Below are 17,284 nucleotides of genomic sequence, written 5' to 3' on the forward strand. Positions count from 1 at the left end.
AGCAACAAGATAAACCCGACATTAGCCCTAAAATTTGCCAATACAGCAGTGAAAACGCTGCTCACTGAATAACGAAATAAACGAGACAATTTTGTTTTTTACATTATACCATGTCATTCTACAGTCAATATCTGGGACTAAACATTGAATAAATATACAATCTTACCATTGGTTTTACGCATAGAGATGTCCCTTTTGCGACTGAGTGGTCATATATTGTCTTGGACAATCTGTTTGTGAAATATACGCGCATTTGTGATGCCTGGGTCAGCTACCTTCAAAAATAGCTGTGCGTAATACCACACTTGTTGCTTACGGCGTTGTCGCCCTTTTTAGTACAATTTGGCTTGATTGACAATTAATTTATTCAGTAGGTGAGAGTATAAGCTTTCTAACGATGTATAACATGTCTGATTTTGCTTTTGGAATAGCGTTTTATCGGTCAGTGTAACCGAAAATTTTCTTATGTGCCAGTGTCTGAATAAATAATACGGTAGGCTACTCTGTGAGCAGCACGCAGGTCACAAGTTGATATTTTGTCTTTTGTTTCGTTTTTTTCTCAATGTCCTATCTGTTATTTGAAATGTGTATTATTATTCTATCTGTCTCTGAGGCGCTCTGAAATGTGCATTCTCTGCTAACCTGAGCAATGGATTGGATTATGTGTCTGACGTAGTGTTGCACAGTATTCCGAAACTTCAGCACTTTTTCAGTACTTAAAAAACAAATAAAAAAAAAACGGTTTGGTATTAGAATTTTCCGACATTCGGTAGTTTTGTGTCAAATGTAAAAGCCAGGGAAAAGTGTCTCCCGCATTACTGATTGAGAAGATGAAAGGTGTAATTTGTCAGAATCTTCGCTAGATGGCAGTAGCAACTAAGATTGTCAAGTGAGGTGACTTGCGCTCAGAGACTGTAAAAAATAGCTTGCGCTTGTGCACTCACTCGTTGATACAGTGCAAGCTTCGACTCAGTTCACTTCAGTAGCAATAGGTGTTCTAATTTGGAAATATTTTCTTATAGGAAGATGCTGTATTGTTATTAACATATGCTGTTTAAAAAAAAAAAAAAAAAGCTTTCAAAACAATATAGCCACCATATGTAAATCAACAGTTGTGGCCATGCCCATTTTTACCGAAGCAGTTGTACCGCGTGAATGCTTTGTCAGATCATCATGAAACTTGGCAGACGTGCAGTGACTGACTCGACGGTAACATGCTCTTTTTGGTGTTCTTTTGCCCATAGGAAAATAAAAAAGTGCCCAGGCTTAGCGGAGGCTGATAATCATGAAATCAGTGTTTATGTTGACCTCAAAGCTAGGGAATACCATGTTAAAAGACAGACATTACATTTTTTACCATTCATCCAATGTGTCCATACAGCTACAAAAAAAAACATGATAGTTACCTCATGCTGCTTAGACCCGCTTGTGCTTATATTATTATTAGGGGACATCAAGGGTGCGTAGGACCCCTGTTGTTTTTCCTAGGATTATTAGGGGTCCAAGCAGCGAAGCTGGTGGAACCCTATTGTATCTGTTAGGATTATTATTATTATTATTATATATTATTATTTTTCTCCGCTAAAAATGTCTGAGGCTCAGCAACCATAAGTTGTAGACCAACCAAATTTGGTAGGTGGATTCCTATGGCCCCCCACTACTCAGGCACTACAAATCACCTATGTTGGCCAGATGGTGGCGCTATAACAAAGGGTCATGTTTAAAAGGTCATAACTCCCACACCATAAGTCAGACCGCCTATGTCGGCCATATTGTTTGCCCGCCATTTGGACTTTTTTATTAGTTGGGGTGCGGAAGAGCTGTAGCTCTAAAGTGTTACGACATCTAGTGTTACGACATCTAGTGAAAACGCTGCTCACTGAATAACGAAATAAACGAGACAACGTTTTAAAAAATGATACCATGTCATTCTACACTCAATATCTGGGACAATTCGACAATTCATTTATTCAGTAGATGAGAGTATAAGCTTTCTAACGGTGTATAACATGTCTGATTTTTCTTTTGGAATAGCCAGGGTTTCTGCCAGTGTATTGCAAGCCCGGTGGCCTAAATTGACCCCCCGCCGGGCCTAAACATCAGGGATTTTTTTTTAAATGTATTTTTAAGATGTTTTTTACACTACAGTTACAGTGGGACGGCTTGGTTGGAAAGCTCACCAGTGACATACGTGAACGCACTATAGGACAACAGCAGGCCTGTTCTTTACCCTCATTGTGCGTAGAGTGACGTTCAACACTTATGCTTCCAACTATCACAAGCTAATGGTACCTAGCAAGGCACCATTTCTTTAGTAGGCTAACGAAGCTCTTTACAAACTGTGTTATCACTTCATCTCGTCGGTAAGTACATTCTTTTTATATTAACGTAAGCAGTGTGTAGGTAACATTAAACTAGTAGTATGAATGTAACGTTCGATACATTGTAACATTACATGATTTATTAATCGCCATCTAAATAACGACTTCACTTGTTTATTAATAACGTTAGCTTGATGACATTGATGTGCATGACAACGTGGTCGTTTAGCTAACTTAGCTAGCTAGCCAAACAGTCAGTACCACAGATGCATAGATATTTTGTTGTTGTTGAAATGTGCCCAGCATTCCAAGGCTGTACATTGTTGTAAGATTCAGTAGCCAATAAGTAGGCAGTGTTGTGCATATCCCGCTCTTACAGCTCGTTTCCAGCCCAAACCACTGCAAAGACAGCAAACTTTTTTTTTTTGTCAGTGACATTTCCTTCTGACATCTACGACGGCAATCGCAAACACGACATTTATTTTGCCTTTTTGTATAGCTATTTCCATGGATAAAATCGCATTTATTATTATTATTTATTGGTAAAAACATTTACTTCATATCCAGGGAGATAGCAAACTACTTGCACGTTACATGACGTGTAGCCATTTAGTAATACGATTGCATTTCAGGCTAGAAAATAACCCGTTAATCCAGAGAAATTGCTGAGTTGTCTTAGAATCATTATCGCAACAGAATGTATCAAGGCTGGCAGCCCGGATCAAATTTGTTGTGACAGCTGCCGTCCAAAACAAACACCTGAGAGAGGCTGCCTGCGTGCGTACCTGCCTCTCGAAGGCGTTACGTCATTGTTTTGCAGTGTGCAGCTGTCGTAAAACATGCTGGCTTCGACAAGCGGAATCGTTAAGTTTGGAGCCATACGATTCCAATGAATAGGACAACTTGGAACAGGTGCGATTCTCATCCCTATTTAAATGTGCCCAGCATTCCAAGTCTGTAAGAATCAGTAGCCAATCAGGATTTTTTCAAGTTTTTTGTAGAGTGCAAAAACTTTATTTTGTTGTTGTTGAAAACACAGCATTCCAAGTCTGTACATAGTTGTCAGATTCTTTGTAAGACTATGCTATGCTGTAAATAGTTGATTTTTAAAAATGTGTGTTGAATAAATGACTTGTATATAACAACATTCACATTACGTAGTTATATTTTCAAATCTCCAGTCAGCTTAGCACTGACTTAATGTAGGGCCCTATGGAATCTGTGTTATAGCTTTTTAAATTCTCAATTCCGCGATTCCGTCCGTGATTCTGTTATCACAGAAACTATAGGGCCGTACCTTAATGCTGCCATCAGTCTGTCGCTGGCCCGCGCCGGGCCCCATCAAAAAAGACAGTTGGCTGCCGGCCCACGCCGGGCCGCCGGCCCCCGTCAAAAGATACTTGCCACCGGGCCTAACAACTTTTCTGGGGGAAACCCTGATAGCGTTTTATCGCTCAGCGTAACCAAAAATTTTCTTATCGCATTCATTTGCGCATTCACTCTGGGGTAGCATTAAAAGATGATGCACCTAATGAAACGTCAACGGTTTTTCATTTCTTGGAGAGTACTATTATTATTGAGGACTTTGGGGCATAGCTAAGCCATATGTTTGCTGATAGACCTATCTGACATTATTTTCTGGAGCAAAACAGAAGCGGATAGGACTTTGTCATTGATTTACTGTCTCTTTCTCTATACTACTGAACACAGATAAAATGTCATATTGCTATTTAAGTATTAGGCCTACTGCTCAAAATATTTCGGTTATATACGTTATTTTTTAAATTGAGTGTCTTTAAATAGGTTAGTGGTATTACATAATGTGGATATTTCACACTGTAATGTAAGCGTTAGTGTAATAGTTTTTGTGATGCATGCAACAGTGATGACGAGAGTGTTGGAACATTGCTAAAACATGGTGGACAGTTGAAAATTCTTTTCATATCGTCCCATCCTCATCTGTCATTATGCTGAGAAATAGCTAAACCATTTTTATTGATAGTATTTGAGTTTCTCTGCAAACGCGCGAAAACACGCTGGTGTAATAAAACAATAACGGTAAATATAGCTTATATATCGTTTTCTGTTGTTTAGTGTTGTAACACTGTAGGCCTATACTTATTAATATGTTGAACAGGCTTCAACTTAAAGGTTGTTAATAAACCAGGTTTTTAATAAACCGTGAATTCAAAAATGAGGTCAACCCTTGTGGACATTACATTTCTGATCTATTAAGGTAATTTCAGTATCATTAGGTACCGAGTATTGAATCAGTATCGTTTCAGTATCAATTATCGTGATACTAAACCTGGTACCGGTATCAAAGTCAAAATTTTGGTATCATGAGAACACTAGTGTGACACCTTTTTTAGTTGCGGCATGGAAGCGCTGCAGCTGTACATACACACCGGGCCATCTAAGTGTTACAACATAGTAAAGGCCTTTACAGGAAGCAGCCAGGACACATCCATGGCGACGCAACTAAGTCATCCGAAAGCGTCTCTTGGCACAAAATTGGCCATAAGTCATCAATATTTTATAGAATCATCATGATATTCAGTAGATATGTTGGGTGTAGGTATTTGATCATGAGGACAAAGCCATTTTAAAATCGCTCCATAGGGTGTGCGATAGTGCCAATGCTTGGACCCCTCCAAACGCCACTTGCAGCTTTAATTCTCCTTATTTTTATTCCGCTTCTACATTTTCACCCCTTTCCCATGCTCAGAAACCCATGAAAATTGGCAGGCATGTTTGGTATCGCTGCCAATTTATTATGCATGACACACATTCAACGGAACTCTAGGTGGCGCTACAGTGGCACCTGCAAATTTGCAGTTTTGAAAAAAAAATATGGCCATGCCGTATCACGTACATCCAGCATATCCACAAAATTTTTTTCCTCATGTCTACCACCTCATTTTGAAGTAGTGTCTGGCTTCTTGATTTTCTGCCATTTTCAGTTTTTTGAAAAACAAACTTTTCGTACTCTTGCTGGAATGTTTCCCCAATTCTCACCATGTTTGGCATGTGTTATGTACAGCATGTCCCAGTGTTAAATTGCAAAGGAAATTAATATATCTCAAAAAAGACAGCCACTGGACTGTAATTTCAATTTAGACAAAAATGGCTAGCCACACCCAAAATGTGTGTATACCCACAATTTTTTGCCGATTGTGGAGATACTTCAGAGGATAATATCGTGGGTGAGCATGCTCAAGCTTGCAGAGTTATGGTGCAATGTGACCTGTAGGGCTGTCAAAAAATATTCAAAAATCTTTCTTTTTTTAAAGTTCAAACCTAAATTTGAGCATTCGAATATTAGTTTTGGATCCCGCGTATTGTAATTAACATGCAGGCTTTAATTTTATGCGGCAAATCATGTTCATGCACGCAAAGTTAACATGCAGGCTTTAATTTCATGCGGCGAATCATGTTCATACATGCTCATTTCCTGTGCTAACGTTACTTCCTCTGTCAACAAAAAACGTTCTGCCCTAGATCCAGAGCAAGTGGACCGTCTAGTTTCCCTTGCCAATAACCTCCGGTGACCTAATGTTACTGGTCAGCTAGCCTCGCGAGCCAGTCTCTTTTTTCACTTCGTTCAACAGATCTGGTCAGCTAACAATTTAGGCTAAATAATGTGCCCATGGCAGGCTATATTTCCTTTCTTTTCTGAAGATTTTGATAAAATTGGGTGATGAAAGAAGTTAAACTAAACAGAGTAAGTCATTTATGTTGTTTTAGGCTACGGGTATTAGCCGTTTGAATAGTTTTTGTGTTAAGAAATGAACAGTGATTTCCTATAAACAATCATTTCCCGATGATTAATAAATGCCGATGTATGGCAAATTTCATCCACGTGAAAGTGCTTTATTCATTTGCGCATTAGGCTATAGAAACTACAGGGGGCTCATTTATAAAATGAGCTTGCCTGCATACGTCAAGTGAAGACCTGACGTAGAACGACGACCGTTTCCACGGTCAAATCAAGTCATGTTGGAATTTTTTTAAATCACTACTTTGACGTGATTTTCTACGCACGCGCCACTCAGTTGATCTGAAATACGTTTTATAAACGAGGCCCCAGATGTAGTAACCTAGTATTAAAGTTCACCGATGTCCTCTATTCTACTGCCCGCTCGTGGAAAATAACGCGTAGGCCAGTTTAGAGGGAGCGTCACATGCATATTGCGCCCGACAATAAGCGGCTTATTTTTGTGAATTATAGGCAAATGATATTCAAATATATTCAAACTCTAACTAATTACAAAAGCTAATATTCAAACTCAATTTCATGGCACTTTTGACAGCCTTAGTGACCTGTCAGGGGCGCTTTCTGCAAAATACTAATTTGCATAAGCTCAATAAGACCAAATTCTTAGAAATTTCACAGGAGCCTTCGGACGGCTTCCTTTCGACTGTCTTGACAAGTATATCCCCTTCCATCCAAGATTCTTAAAGATAATCCAATATGAAGAAACAAAAATTGTGGAAAAGATATTTGACCACACCTCCTTTACATTTAGCCACTTTTCAAATTTTGGAAATATACTAATTGAAAAGGGACCCATGTAGATCATGCGTCTCATTTCGTGACCCTACTACCAAAGTTGGCTCTACAGTACCACTTCTAAATTGCAATATTTGCATCATTATTGCAGATGTGCACTTACATCCAGTAAATGCCTAATCTGGTATGGATGTTCTTCGGATAAGGTTTGTTGTCCATGCTAAGTTGCTATTTTTATGCAATTTTGGCTGAACAACAATGACTCTTCTGATTGAGCTGATTTCACATACAGATCACTGACTCAGCTCCCCTTCCCTGCACCCCCCCACCCCCCACTCTTGCACATTTAGTTTGACAGTAACTGCAAGCAGGCCATATAAACCCCCCAACATTCACACAACTACATTGTGCTGTTCCTCAGTTTTAATATGTACCTACATTCTGTTTTTATGCCCCTGGCAGGAGGGGCATTATGTCGTCCGTCAACAATTTGGTTTCCGCTCATTTAACAGAAAACGCCTTTGTCGATCGGGCTGATTTTCTGGTGGTGAAGTGGACTTGACCACACGAAGGCTGGTTTCAATCGGTGACACCACCGCTCATTCATTATGGCCGCCACGGCCACCATCTTGAATTTGGTTTCCACTCATTTAACAGAAAATGGCAATCAGGCAGATTTTTTGATGTTTTTTTTTTGTCATTTAAAGTTTTTTATTTTTCCTTTTTTTTCCTCAAACAGCCTGCAGCATTACAGTACAAAACATACTTTCCACGTGGTAGTCTACAGGTAACAAAGTACACAAACATAGACAAAGAACAAAAATGAAAAATGAAAGCGCAAACAACAGCACAGCATGATAGGTCACAGCATCTCCCCCTCCCCACAACACACAACACCCACATGACATACATTAAGGCTTTCTATTACATATTGCTATCTAATAATCCCCACCACTAATAAATCTGAGGAAGCTACCCCACATTTCAGTGAATTTAGATACTGAATCTTTCAGTTTGGCTAACATTAACTCGTATGAGGCTGTAACCATCATGAGTTCAATCCAGTCCTTATAACAAAGTGTGTTTGTATTTTTCCAGTTCCTTAGTATAATCCTGGCTGCATTAAGGAAGCCTGCACGGGCTAACCTTTGTAAGTCCAGCTGGTAGAACAGATTTGTCTTCAAGAAGGCAAAAACGTGGCGAGCTTGGCAAGGGCTGATCCAACCACTCCTAAATTGCCCCAGCCACTCGGGTCCAAAATGGGGAAACCAGCGGACAGTCTCACATGAGGTGTAGAAAAGTACCCATAGAACTCTTACATTTCCAGTACTCATTGCTTTGACTTAGACCAAGTTTTTTAAGTCTGACTAGAGTCCAATAATATCTATGAATTATTTTATAATGTATAAGTTTACTCTTACTATCCCTGACTGGCCAACCCACATTATGGACAATATTCTCCCAGACCTCTTGTTCAAGCTCAATGCCATATTATCCTCAGACTAGGGCTGGACGATATAGCTGAAAAATTTATCACAATAAAATGTTTCATTTCAGTCGATATCGATAATTATTGATCATTTTTAATGACCTATTTTTAATAAAGACCAGGAGAAAAAAGGTTGAATTTAGCCACCTTACTTTGAATTTAACCACTTTATTTATCAAGGCACACAGGTAATAATTTTACTTTTAGTGTTATTAAATAAAACGAGAGCCAGTTTAGTCCCAAAGTTGTCAAAGTCAGACTGGTGGGTCTATATTTAACCTTAACGTGTAGCCTACAGTTTTAATTTAATTTAATGGTAAGGCGTGGTTTTATGGTTTTAAACACTCCGCGCTACGATGGCATTTTTATGCATGGTAAGTTTGATCTAAATTAATTTACAGAATATAGCGTTTTCTCCCCAAAGATGGTATTTCTCAATATAATTGTGCGGCCACGTCAACACATTTCTAAGGTTGCGGGTCAGGTACTCTTCACGGTAAGAAGAAATTTTAGGATAGCACTTCCGATATTGCTTGTGTCTAAAGTCAGGCAGTTTTCACGGTCAGGAAAATTTTATGACAGCGTACTCCAAAGGGTGGAAGCGGCTAAGGTGATAAAATAAGTTTGTTGTATTCCAGCTCTTGGTTGGGACAGTTTTCAGACACAACGGTGTTATGATATGTTGCTTATGATGTCGATCGCTGTTATGTTTGTCAGAGAATTTGCTGCCATTTTATAAAATACAGAGTATGATTGTACAATATTGGGAAGCTTTAAAAAACTTTGCAATACACTTTCATCCTGTCCTGTATTGTAACCCATAGCTTGTACACAACACCGTAATTGGAGATATTTCCAAAAGTCCCCTTTATCAGTTAGATTATATCAATCCTTTAGCCCCTGATAGGAGTAGGACACTCCCTCCCCAAATAGATCAGCAATTATGGCTAAACCCTTAATGTGCCATGCCCTCCAACATACTGTTTTCTTATCCTATCTTAATCACAGTATTTTATCATATAGATGAGTAACCTTGTTTATATTGAGACAGGCCAAATGTTTTATGGACTTTGTTCCAAACCTCACATGAGTGTTGAAGTGTACTGGATTAATACCCCCTTCATAAGGGGACTGTGATGGTTTTTGAGACAGAGCATCTATACATCTGAAACAGGAGGTAAGCGACTTCTTTATCTCCATCCAACCCAAATGTGAACCACTCCCTGACCAGTGTTTGCATAGTTTAACCCTTTCAAAGGCAATATTGTATAGTTCTATATTTGGCAATGCCAGTCCTCCTCTCTCTGTAGTGGTAAACAACTTAGTCAGACTAATTTGGGGTTTCTTCCAATTCCACAGGTAGTCCCTAACTATCTCGTTATAGGCTACTGCTTAAGCACTGACACAGGAAAATTTAAAGGAAGCATCATAGAGATATAAGGCTGTCAAAAGTGCCTTGAAATTGAGTTTGAATATTAGCTTTTGTAATTAGTTAGCGTTCGAATATATTTGAATATCATTTGCTTATAATTCACAAAAATAAGCTGCTTATTGTCGGGCGCAATATGCACGTGATGCTCCCTTTAAACTGGCATGCGCGTTTTCCACAAGCGGGCAGTAGAATAGAGGACATCGGTAAACTTTCATACTAGGTTACTACATCTGCGGCCTCATTTATAAAACGTATTTTAGATCAACTATGTGGCGCGTACGTAGAAAATCACGTCAAAGTAGTGATTTATAAAATTTCAGCATGACTCGATTTGACCGTGGGAACGGCTGTGGCTCTACATCAGGTCTTCACTTGACGTATGCACGCAAGTTCATTTTATAAATGAGCCCCCTGCAGTTTCTATAGCCTAATGTGCAAATGAATAAAGCACTGTCTCGTGGATGTAATTTGACACAACTCAGCATTTATTAATCGCAAAAGATAAATGATTGTTTATAGGAAATCCCTGTTTATTTCTTAACACAAAAACTATTCAAATGGCTAATACAAAATGGCCTAAAAAACAACATAAATTACTTACTACTTTCATCATCCAGTTTTATCAAAATCTTCAGAACAGAAAGGAATCATTACCGGCCATGGGCACATTATTTAGCCTAAATTGTTAGCTGACCAGATCTGTTGAACGAAGTGAAAAAAAAAAGACTGGCTCGCGAGGCTAGCTGACCAGTAACGTTAGGTGTCCGTGGAGCTGAAAGTATCACCGGAGGTTATTGGCAAGGGAAACTAGACGGTCCACTTGCTCTGGATCCAGGGCAGAACGTTTTTTGTTGACAGAGGAAGTAACGTTAGCACAGGAAATGAGCATGCATGAACATGATTCGCCGCATGAAATTAAAGCCTGTATGTTCATGTTAATTACAAAACGCGGGATCCAAAACTAATATTCGAATGCTCAAATTTAGGTTCGAACTTTTAAAAAAAATAAAATTAAAAAAAAGATTTTCGAATAGTTTTCGAACTTCAAATATTTTTTGAAAGCCCTAAAAAACACTTCCATTTAAAATATGACACACACTTTCATTTATTTCACGTTCATGGTAAAGGGAGATGTTAGTAGGCTACACATACAGATGCCTCCAAAATTGATCACTAACATCTGCGTTGTGATTCGGTCCGGTAGGTAACGTTACTGGTAGTATAGGAACTGCTGCAGGATAATGATTTCACACCAGCTATGTCCAGTTTCTTTAACGCTTAAACGGTTCACATTCACCCCTGCCCCAGTACTGATAACTGATTTTTTTAAAACTACATTACTGTAGCTGTCTGACAACCTCTCCTTTCTAAATTAATGTTTGCTAGCCCTATAGATCCAGTTCCATCATACAAACAATTATTAGGTTTGTCGTGTGCAATAGCCAATTAAAAACACTTCCTTTTCTAATTATGACGTACACTTTCATTTGGCATTCATGTTAAAGGATTGAATCCATGCCTATATGGTTCTTTCAGAATGTAGGCTGTGTGTGTTTGCGTGTATTTATGTATGCATATCTGTCTTAGCATACATTTATATGTAAATTACTATTATCACTTACTCATTACAAACACAGTGCAAAAAGAAATAATATCTGATGAAAAATACGTTTTCAACATGTAAAAATGCCAAGTTACTCACACATACAGAGCACTGTCTGTAAGTCATTCTTTCAAACTGTCAAAATCTAGGCCTGCCATTAAAAGTATTGATATCAAACTTATGCCAAGTTACTGTACTACAAACAATATTGGCTATCTTAGCTCACACAAATTAAACGAGCTGTATTCCAAAGCAATGCTGCCCAGTGCTTCCTAAATTGTTTCAAGTCACCTGGACCTGCCATTTTTGAAATTTACTTTTCATTCCCCATTCATTCTATGGGAATTCTTTCCAAAAAAATCTTAGAACAAAAATATTTAGACAAGCACGCTGCTCTGAACCAAGCTGAATACTATGAAGTTGGAATGGCATGTCTAGCTTAAAAGCTGTAGCTGTAGGAGTAGGATGCAGAAATTTAGGCAGAAAGAAAATAAGAATAAGTATGTTGGAGAACAGGCAGTGGGTTGCTGAGGCAACAGCACTAATAATTAGCATACAAGAGAACAGGCAGTGGGTTGCTGTAGCAACTGCTCATAAAAATAATAATGGTAATAATAATAATTACAATAATGTATGCATTTCTCCCTGTGTCCACTTGGGTTTATCCGGGTACTCCGGTTTCCTTCCACTGTCCGAGGACATGCAGGTTTGGTGAATTGCCACCTAGGTATGTGTGTGTGTGAGTGAATGGTGTGTGTGTCTGTGTTTGTCCTGTGATGGACTGGCAAACTGTCCATGGTGTAATCCTGCCTCTCTCACAATGCATGCTGGGATAGGCTCCAGCACCTCCTGCGACCCTGACCAGGAATGGGTATGGATAATGGATGGATGGATAATAAAGATAAACCATTTATATGTTAGGGAAAACTATATTCATATGCTGGTTATGCTTTATGCCAGTTATGCTTTTACATTGTCTATGTAAAAATCTCAAATGAGACTGACGTTTACACCCGATTCATACCTCCTATTTTAGAAACTGCTGGTCCGTGTTAAATCAGTTTCCAACGTGCAGTGGCTCCAATAGTATGTAAAAATTATGGTTCCTCCAAAATTGCACAGAAGTGATAGATCTCTCTTGCCCGCTACAGGCTGAGTTGCGTGCCCTGGAGGAGGGTGATGGCAGTGCAGAGGGCTGCTCCAGTCCCTGTTCTGAGAACAGTCAGGATGGTGCCCGGGGCCCGCTATTGAAGAAGTCCAAGTGGAAGACTGCCTTCTTGCATGCTCCCAGCCCAGAGTCGAACAGCTGGGGCTCAGAGAAGGCTGGCAGGGATGACATGGAGACCCCAGACCCAGGTGAGATCATTAAATAGGGCTGGAAGTTGGGCAAAGGGCAGTGATGTATTCATGAATTTTGACTTGGGGCCAGGTAGGGGTGGCTTCACATATGTAATGGCGCTACAACCACAAGAAATAAGTGATAGTTCCCTTAATGCAATCAATGTAAATAGCGACCAAATTTATTTTCGATGCAATGTACAGTGTCCAGAGGAGAATATTTAGGGTTACATTCATTTAGCTATTCCTATGGGCCAGCACAGAGCCCAGCATTTCAGTGAAGTTTAGCTATTCTTGTGTTTTTAGTGCATTCAAGTTACAATGAGAAAATCATAATTTTTGTAATTAAAAATTATTTTTTGAGGCTTGTTGCATAATATTTCTAGAGTATCAATCAAATCAATCAAATTTTATTTATATAGCGTATTTTACAACAGTTGTCACAATACGCTTTACAGACAACCCTAGCCTAAACCCCCACAGGAGCAAACCTAAGGCAACAGTGGCAAGGAAAAACTCCCTGTGGCAGATGGGGAGAAACCTTGGAAGGAACCAGGCTCAAGGGGGAAACCCATCCTCCTCTGGTCGGCTCAGGGTGCCGACTGATGACCAGCATGTCAGCCAGTTTATGCACAAGATATGATATGTGATGTGGCTCAGATGATGGGTGGGGCCGGGTGGCGGTGATGGGGAACAGCAGGTGGCAGCAGATGTGGGCAGGGTGGAGGCAATGACGAAGGAGGGGCTGGACCGCAGAGGTGGGGGAGACCAGACGACTCTCAAAGCACTCTCGAGGGTTGGGGCAAGAGCCCCGCCGGCAGCGTGGGGAAGAGGGTGGAAACGGCAATTAGGGAATTTGCAATATAGCAGACAGTGAGTAAAGTGCCAGTGAAATGTATTGGGGGGACCCCGCCAGGAGTAGAATATGGCTGCATATCTACTAGGACAGGGATGGAGAGCCCATGCAGTCATGAGGGGTAGACAACCATACCCGCCTATCAAGAGCCAGCCCATGTAAAGTCGAGTCACAGCTGATTGACAGGTGACAGTAAGGAAAGGATTGCCACCTACAAAGCTCTATGACTACAGGCTTCTCGCACCCTGTCTCCAGACTACAACTGATTGTAAGCCTGAGCATAGAGGTGCATTTTTAATCTAGATTTAAGTAAATTAAAGTAAATTAACCTTCCATGATACTTTCCCGAAATTTTAAATAGTGTACCTGATTTTTAAAAAAAAAGTAATTTCTTTGCTGCTGTAATTCCATCCTTCCACATCTGTAATGTTGCTGTTTTGGCCTTATTATTCTGGGCAGAAGAGGTTGTAGTAAAGAATATCTAAATAAAAGTGTAGCCAGTGATCTATTGCAAGGTTGTGAGGATGCATTGAGCGCTGGGCAACAACTTTTTTGGCAGCAGTCATTACTATAGGCCACAGTTTTTGCACCCTCTCTGGAATCGGGAATAATCATTCAAAAGATGGAGAGCAGGGTCCATGGGGAATCGTAGATCTGTCTTGGACGAGATGACATGCACTACTTTAGTCCAGAACATATATACTCCTGGGCAGTCCCACAGTGTATGCATGAAAGTGCAGAATATGCAATAGGGATGGGAAGCTAGCCCCATTAGGTTCCCTTTTCTGGGAGTCATGTATGTTCTGTGGCTTATTTTCAAATGGCTGAACTGATGGTTTAGATTTTTGGAGGATCCTGTACATCGTCCCATACAGTTTCCCAGTCCTCATCCCTCCCCCTGTGGGCCATGCCTTGTGGACCTCCACAAGTCCGGTTCCTCTTTGAGAGCAATTTCCAAACAACTGAAGGTACCACGAGCATCTGTACTAACAATTGTATGCAAATATAAAAATCTTGGGACCACAGACACTGCATTGTTCAGGAAGGAGGCACAAATTAACTCTCAGGGCTGAACGACTTTGGTCCGAAAGGTTCAGCTGAACCCCAAGACTGCAACAAAGGAACTGGTGAAGGGGTTGGAGGCATCAGGTCCCAAATTATCTACATCAATCATTAAGAGAATCCTATATCGCCATGATCTGAAAGGCTGTCCCACAAGGACGAAGCCCCTGCTCCAAGGCCAACATAAAAAACCCACAATTAAGTTTGCAGGTGATCACCAGGATGAAGACCTAGCCATTTGAAGGAGTGTTCTCTGGTCAGATGAAACAAAAATTGAACTGTTTGGCCATAATGATCTGCACTGTCTGGAGGGTGAAGCTTTTAATCTGAAGAACACCATCCCAGCTGTGAAGCATGGGGGTGGCAGCATCATGTTGTGGGGGTGTTTTGCTGGAAAAGGGACAGGTATGCTTCAGAAAATATATGGCATGAGGAAGGAGGATTATCTAGAAATACTGAAGCAACACCTCAAGATATCAGTTAGAAAGTTAAAACTTGGTTGTAACTGGGTCTTCTAGCAGTGATCCTAAGCATACCTCCAAAGTTGTAATAAAATGGCTTAAAGACAACAAAGTGAAAGTGTTGGAGTAGCCATCACAAAGCCCTGACCTGAATTCTATAAAAAATTTGTGGGCTGAACTGAAAAAGCATGTCTGAGCAAGGAGGCCCATAAACCTGACTGAGTTACACAAGTTCTGGCTGGAGGAATGGGCAAAAATTCTGGAAACGTATTGTGAGAAGCTTGTGGAAGGCTACCCCAAGCATTTGATTCAAGTTAAGCAATTAAAAGGCAATGCCACCAAACACTAGCAAAGTGTATGTAAACTTTTGACCCACTGAAAATCTCATATAAATCTGTCTCTTAGCTATTATTTTGAAATGGTCTCTTATGAAAATGAAGTAGATATCCTATTTGACTTAACCCTGGGGATGTATGGTAACATGAAATGTGTGGAGTTGTGAAAAATTGAGTTTGAATGTTGTTTGTCTAGGTGTAAACTTTTGCCCTCAACTGTAGGACACAATTCTCTTGGGAAAACCCAAAACCAAATTCAGTATTGGATGACCCCTCTATTCTTTACACCATGGGATTTTGTAGGCTTTGTATGCAGATCTTAATCTGATGGAGTAGAGAATGCCTGGGAATATTGTCCTGAGACCTTAATTTTTTAGTTATTTCCATTCAAATATTCCAATTTCCAAATACATGCTTTTCTGAGCCCTTCAGTGTTGAATGAATGGTTTACCACCAAACAGTATGTTGACATTCTGCCATATGGGAGTGCGATTGTGCCATCTCATTTTCAATCCCCAGTACCTCTCCACGTAAAAATTTGCAACACTGGTCCAAAATGTCAAATACACATAGTACAATTCCAGAGAATAATAAATCCCTTAGGCCTATTGGTGCAATCAGCTCTTGTTCTATATCTTTTCAGGGTGACCATATTTCAGGATTAACTTGGGCCACACAATATGAAAGCTCAGTGAGAAAAATTAGGGCTAGCTCAGTCACCTTTTGATTGTTCATATTGTAAAGTTGCCCATTTTATGTGGTTGTTTGCCATTTCAAATAAATTAACTTTATATAGAATTTAATTTTCCAGAAATCCACTTGAGGTGTTATGGGTAGCATGGAACTAATAAAGTTACCTCGTCGTAAAATGTTAATTTTGACTGTAGAGATATGAGAAGGAACCGATGCTGGCAAGGGCATCCACCTGCAGATGTCCCCCTCTATTTAAAAAACAAGCACGAAACCATCCAGACCCACGGCGCACCTGTACAAAGTGTCATGAGTAAAACTTGGCTAACCATATAGCTAGCTATCTATGGCATGTCCTCACCTCTGTAACATTATTTGTTGTCCTCCGTGTGTCTATACATCTGTATCAGTGGTACGTGCTAACTAGGTTAACTGAAGTAGGCGAAACGCTAACATGTTAGGGTTTCATGTTGTCCCAATACACAAAAAAATTTGAGAGTACAGAGTATAGAAATACATACAAGAGTTCATTGTTACACATTTAGGTATTATACCGCATTGTCACTATTTTTGCATTCTTTTTTTAATCTGATAGCAATGTTTCATCTTAAACCTTCATAAGGGGCTCATTTATATGCTTTATAATAGACAAAAAGCATTTTATTCATTTTTGGAGAGATTTTGTATATGTGTCTGGACCCTGTCATGGATTTTACCTTCAATAGAGGCAAATAATTTAGTCAGGTCACAAAGTAGTTCAGTAATGCAACTTTTTATTTGGCCAAATTGGAGAAACCGTTCAAGCACTCATTCCAGAGTTTGAGAAGTATTCTGGAACCTAGCGCGTAGCGAGACACAATACCAGATAGCTAAACACTCTTAACTGACTTGACTGAAGTAGCCCTAGGTAGCTTCAATGATGAAGGAGCATAAAGTAAGTTATCAACGTGCACTTGTACGTCCGTTTAATGAAGACACAGCACTTCCATGTGGTCAAGTTGTTGTCGTGTGAAACTGCAAACAATAAAAAGGTGACTATGAAATAATGTAAACAAATATTATGAAATACAATGAAGTATGAGCAGAAATAATTTCTAAAAACATAGATGAATTAATCTACTCACAAACAAAGCTTCTCCAAGGATGACGCAGGCAGATGGAACAAGATTAAAGGAGGTCTTGAC

General features: G+C 39.7%; 1 protein-coding gene across 5 annotated transcripts in view; it reads left to right on the forward strand.

Moving 5' to 3' along the window:
* The window catches only part of fnbp4 (formin binding protein 4), a 117,335-nt gene that overhangs the window by 57,624 nt on the left and 42,427 nt on the right, over window positions 1–17,284 (forward strand). For all 5 annotated transcript variants that reach the window (XM_064337936.1, XM_064337932.1, XM_064337934.1 and 2 more), the window contains exon 8: window positions 12,510–12,714. In XM_064337936.1, the coding sequence (XP_064194006.1) occupies window positions 12,510–12,714 (205 nt within the window). The remainder of the gene's footprint in view (window positions 1–12,509; window positions 12,715–17,284) is intronic.

The sequence above is a fragment of the Anguilla rostrata genome, chromosome 5, assembly GCF_018555375.3.
Source record: "Anguilla rostrata isolate EN2019 chromosome 5, ASM1855537v3, whole genome shotgun sequence".
Classification (NCBI taxonomy): domain Eukaryota; kingdom Metazoa; phylum Chordata; class Actinopteri; order Anguilliformes; family Anguillidae; genus Anguilla; species Anguilla rostrata.